This window comes from Nematolebias whitei, chromosome 13 (genome assembly GCF_014905685.2).
Source record: "Nematolebias whitei isolate Nwh7 chromosome 13, NemWhi1, whole genome shotgun sequence".
NCBI lineage: Eukaryota > Metazoa > Chordata > Actinopteri > Cyprinodontiformes > Rivulidae > Nematolebias > Nematolebias whitei.
This window is the reverse complement of record NC_056510.1, coordinates 39,308,440-39,314,317: the sequence shown is the minus strand read 5'-3', so window position 1 is coordinate 39,314,317 and position 5,878 is coordinate 39,308,440. Positions and strand designations below refer to the sequence as shown.

Below are 5,878 nucleotides of genomic sequence, written 5' to 3'. Positions count from 1 at the left end.
CATCCATCCATCCATCCATCCATCCATCCATCCATCCATCCATCCATCCATCCATCCATCCATCCATCCATCCATCCATCCATCCATCCATCCATCCATCCATCCATCCATCCATCCATCCATCCATCCATCCATCCATCCATCCATCCATCCATCCATCCATCCATCCATCCATCCGTCCATCCATCCATCCGTCCATCCATCAATCCATCCATACATCCATCCTTACATCCATCCATCCATACATCCATATATACATCCATTATCTTTACCCGCTGCTTCCTTTTCAAATCACGGGGGTCACTGGTGCCCATATCCAGCAGTCACTGTACGAGACGCAGGGGACACCCTGGACGGATCGCAAGTTCATCACAGTGTATAATTACTATTTCTAATCAAATTAGAATTTCAATCCAGCAAGCTGTGTACCTGTTTGACTTTATTTTTACACTGCTAAAAACAAACAACAACAACAACAAAAAATCCTTTTTTGTTTGGGGATGAGGGTGGATGTGGGTCCAGGAGGAATTCATTTATCTGATTTATTTATTATACTGGACTGTTTTATGAGATACAACCTCAACCTGCAAGAAGAAAATAGGCAACAACATTGTGCACAAAAAAGCAACAAAATAAAAATAAGCAACATGTATCTTGTGTTTTTTTCCCACAAAAAATACACAAATTGTAAAAGCTGTGTAGTTGAGGAAACAAGTTCAGGAAATGAATGTCCACCCTACTAATATTTATGCTCAGGAAGTGCAGGATGGTGTATTGAAACTATATTTCATATTTTTGTGAATTAGCACATAAAGCCATCTTTAGTGACAAACATGGTTTCATCTTTTAGTTTGAGCAGTAACTCATACTTAATAAATACAAATTCATCCTACTTACACCATTATATTCTACCATGTTGCTTTTCCAATTCTGTAGGACCTTGTAAATATTATATTTCTTTTTCACTTTTTGGTAGTTTATTTTGTACCCTTATTGCATGCTTGCTTTAGTATTTATTATTTGTTTTTAGTGAGTTGAAATCAGTTCTTCTCATCCTGAACATTTCATTGCACTGTTGACCCTGTGTTAACCTGCATTTGACAAATAAACAACATAAGATAACTTCATGGTCAAAGATAATTCACATTTTCTTTATTGGTGTCTGACAGAAGATAATTTGAGATAAAAACAGATATTTTATTTTCCTCTTCCTGGTTGTGAGGAGTGCTGGGGGCAATCAATTTATGTCGTGGCCCCCAAAAATGTTACGACCGCCCCTGTTTGGAGCAGCGAATGACGACAGAGGGACAGAGAGACCCATGGACCGAATGGGAGGGAGAGAGGGCGGGGACAACGGGCAGAGAGACATTCACCCAAACTGGGAGAGAGAGCGGAGCGGACAGGCAGCACAGCCTCGGTATGTAGTAGCTGAGGCTGGACTTTTACAAAAAGAGGGGAAAACGACTTATAGGAAGCCAAAAAACAGCAGCTAGATTTTATATACGAACCTTGTAAGGATGAGACAAACGCCGTCTGCCTAAAGGAGACGAAACACGCCGTTATTCAGCTCATTTATCATCGTTTGGACGAAAAAATGGCGAATGACTCTCCGGCCAAAAGTCTGGTGGACATAGACCTGGCATCTCTGAGGGTGAGTGTGTGCTACATGGACATGTTTAAAGGCTCGTCCTGATGTGGACGGATACATTAATTACCCAGTAGTAAGCAGAGGTGTTGACACAACCCTGCGGTGGCGTTTCTTTGTCTAATATCCGCTGGCGTGAGAGGCGAGCCGGGCGCTGCCGGTGCCTGCACCAAGCGAACCCTTCTGCAATTAGGCCAAACCAATTAATCAAGACGTTCTTTTCTTCATGTGCTTTAATCCAGGACCCTGCTGGGATTTTTGAGCTGGTGGAAGTAGTCGGGAATGGCACATATGGACAAGTCTACAAGGTTGGTTTAAGCCTCCGTGTGTGTGTGTGTGCGTGCGTGTGCGTGTGTGTGTGTGTGTTGAAGCTTCAGCCAAGAACAAATAGGCGGAAACTGAAGCACAAACATACAGTTATGCATTTCCCCTCCTCTCAACATCTCTGGAGCACTTTATCATGGCATAGCCCCCCCCCCCCCCTTCCCCCCCCCCCCCCCCCACTCCTCCCTTAGTGACTGGAGCAGTCAGGCCTGGATTATTACTCTGATAGCCTCTCAGATACCTCTCATCCATCCACCCTTACGTCCATGCATCCATCCGTCTGTAATTAGTTTTATTTAGCGATGCAGAATAGAAAAGAATCATCACGGTAATGCTACATCTATTTCTGGTCTTCCGGGAATCTTCCCTGCTCCCCTCATCCACGCCCAGAAAATATAGTCTTTGCATGATGAAATGCGTCAGCCTTGTCCGTGCATCACAAAGAGGCTTCACCATGCTCACCGCCATGGGGTGGGCGGTGTTTCATTGCACATTTGTGCACACCATTGCCTACCAGGCCTTTTTGCTGGAGCGGCTGTCTGTGCTGCATTAATGGGGATAGGCCTGTTCACACACATGCACGCACACATGCACGCACAGAGGCTGAGGAGTGATAGCGACCTGGTGTTTCCACCTCCTTCAGCCATCAGAGGAGCAGCATAATGGTTCTGCTGCTAACTCTGCTTGTCCTTCCAAGCTGTTCCATTTGAGCGTTAACGTCTGCAGCAGGACCATCATCCATGCCTTGCTAAAGTTAGCAGCTGTGACTGACTCATATTTGCCTGTGTATTGAAAACAGTCGGGTGAATCGCTTCCTTATCTGCTCTTTGTGCTGCCGGGGAGTCGTTTCATTGCATGGCTGTGTTCTGAAAACTGTGATTTTAACTTTAATCGCATAACGGAAAAGGTTGGTGCTGTCACCATGATGTCATTCAGTGAGGTGCTAACCCACTGGGGTCGGAAGCATTTGTAAGGTGGGGGCGACGCACTGGTGGGGTGGGGGACGTAAACACTTGATTTAATGATTCAGTAACTATTTTAGAGACGGATTCCTCATTCAACTACATGTAGTTCATATCCTGTTTTTAAACTCACTCCTATGACTAAAATAATGAAATTAATGTGACACAATTTATCACAAACAACGACCTGAGGGGTGCACTTGACTTTTATTTTGTTTATTTTGTATTTGGTGTTATTTGTAACACAACATGCTATTGTTCTAAACAACGGTGACACTGAATTCTTGTTTAAAAATAATAATATTAACTTTACACAATGAACATTTTAAAAACCATCAACAATGAATTTAGGGGAGATTTTTACTTTTTCCTAATTTAATGATAGACCTACTCACAACAGAACATGACCTGGCATCATGTAGGGATGCACCGATCCACTGCTTCCACTTCTGATACCGATACCTGAGATTAAATATTGTCCGGTACCAATCTGTGTCGTGAGTTCGATACCGCGTGATGTCACTCAGAGCACAAAGCATAGAGTTAGAGTGAATAGATCTGCCCAGTCATGGATCGGTTACATTGTCACCTGTACCTGATCCAGAAGTTGTTTCGATATCGGGACCGATACCGATATTGGTATTGGATCGGTGCATCTCTAGCATCATGCAGCCTTCAAAACTCAAATTACACCGTGCGTTACAATAGTGACATCAAAATAAAAAACAAAACACTTTTTAGTCAGATTTATGAACAGCAGAGGTGGTGCAGAGGTTAGAGAAGGTGGGCCTGTGACCTGAAGATTGCCAGTTCAACTCCCGGTATCGTCAACATCAAAATGTGGGTGGGATAGTTGAAGCACCCACACCTGCCTCCACCCTCATTTACCACACCCTGGGCCCTTGAGCAAGGCCCTTAACTAGTGTTGTCTTCAAGACCACCTAACCCTAGACCAAGTCAAGACCAAGACCAGAGTGTACCGAGACCAGACCAAGACTTTTAGGGTCCAAGACCAAGTCCTCAAATAAAATAAATAAAATATAAAATTTTATTTAAAATATATTTTATAAAAGTTACATACTGCAACTCTGTTTGCTTTTGAGTGAATGTATCAGCTTTTATAAATTTTCAAAGCTACATAAAGAAATCAGACATTCAGTGACCTAACTTCCTGTGATTCAACAATAGAATGACACGACTGTTAAATTGGAAGCAGTTTCATGCCACGTCTTAAAAAGCTGCAGTGGTAAAACACTCATGAGTCCAAACTCAAGACCAAGGATAACCATACAGCTGCACAGTGTACATATACACCTAAACTAAAAAGTTACAGAAATGGAAATGAGTTTAAAGTAAGGTTTCATTGCATTTTAGAAACACGAGCGATTGCAACATACTGTGTCCTAAACGTGCCCGATGGGGTCTCGTTAAAATACCTCCTCGACTGAAAACCCTTTCCACTGGTGCAGAGGAGGCAGGGACTGACATTACCTTCAGCGCTAAATTGTGGAGTTGTGGAAATCTGGCATGGTTTTTTTCCCAGAAGACAAGTGCATTGTAAGTATCAGAGTCACAGATGGCATCAAAGTATTTGCTTATCTGTGTTGCAATTAGGGATGGGGCCGATCCGATCCAGTATCGGTATCGGCCTCCGATACCAGCATAATTTACGTATCAAATTTTTCCGATCCACCTGCCGATGTTTCCGATCCATGATGCATGTTGGCTTCAAACTACGGAATGGATTTCCTGAACGGCGGTGTGTCTCATGAACCCAGAGTAATAAGACCCGCCTCACATTCAGGAAATCCAGTTCATAGTTTGCAGCCAGCTACAACGTGATGACTGAGTTAGCAGCACTGTGGCTAACAGCTAACAAACTTTTCATCTAAACATGTCGCTGTGTGGAAGTATTTTACACTAAACACCACAAAACAAGACAGCAACGTGCAACGTCTGCAGGGCCATAGCACCACATTAAACCGTGGTAAAGTTAGTTTTACGATGGACATTCAAGTTTTCTTTGCTCAACCCACAACAGGTGACTCGACCCCGGCCAGCCGCGTCCAATCTGCAATCGGTATCGACCGATATTTAGATTTAGTTATCGGGATCGGATCGGAAGTAAAAAAAAAAAAAAAGTGGATCGATGCATCCCTAGTTGCAATACTTGAATCCTGGACTGAGCTGGGACTGTAGTGGGACAGAAGACCAGGGCATTTGGTCGGTGGTGAATCACTGGATCCACATTCATGGCTCCTGAGCACGTGTCATCTTTACTGTCCCTCATCTTCTCCACCTCAAAGATCAATGTTTCTGAAACACAAACACAGTGACTGAGTTACATTGAAAGGAATATGCACATATCAAAGTTGAATTAAATACTTTTAGGACCTTTTATAGGGCCCTTTATTAAACGATCAATTAAGTTATTTATTTATTTATTTTAATATTTTCATTGACCCTTTATTTATCCAGGTAGTCTCTATGAGTCACGAGAACTCATTTTCAAGAGAGACCTGTTTAGGAGTGGATGGTGGGGGTTAAGGGCCTTGCTTGGGGGCCCAGGGTGGGGTGAATGAGGGTGGAGGCAGGTGTGGGTGTTTCACCTTTTTCACCCACATTTTGATGTTGACGATACCGGGAGTTGAACTTGCAACTTTCCGATCACAGGCCCATCTTCTAACATCTGCACCACCACTCCCCCAATTATATTCTTGCTATTCAAATAAACAAGGTTATTGTCAATTTAAATGCTGCTTATTTTATCCAGTGCAGAGGTCAGTAAAGAAAGGATTCTATAACTTGTTATTTATTTAGGCTACAAGGTGTTGTACTAAATCTAACCGCTGGCCCACTTTTTTCAGTAGTACTCAAAACACTTACATTGAACAACAAAAAAGGTTGAATCATGTCATCTGGACTTAGTTTTTTTGTTAAAAAGAAA

The 5,878-nt window shown here is 42.8% G+C and overlaps 1 protein-coding gene across 1 annotated transcript in view; it reads left to right on the top strand.

The window, feature by feature from the left end:
* The first annotated feature begins 1,379 nt into the window (after window positions 1-1,379).
* LOC119419712 (mitogen-activated protein kinase kinase kinase kinase 4) overlaps window positions 1,380-5,878 on the top strand; it is a 241,308-nt gene continuing 236,809 nt past the window's right edge. Inside the window, exons 1-2 of the mRNA XM_037687100.1 lie at window positions 1,380-1,651; window positions 1,888-1,953. Of these exons, the coding sequence (XP_037543028.1) occupies window positions 1,595-1,651; window positions 1,888-1,953 (123 nt within the window). The 5' untranslated portion in view covers window positions 1,380-1,594. The remainder of the gene's footprint in view (window positions 1,652-1,887; window positions 1,954-5,878) is intronic.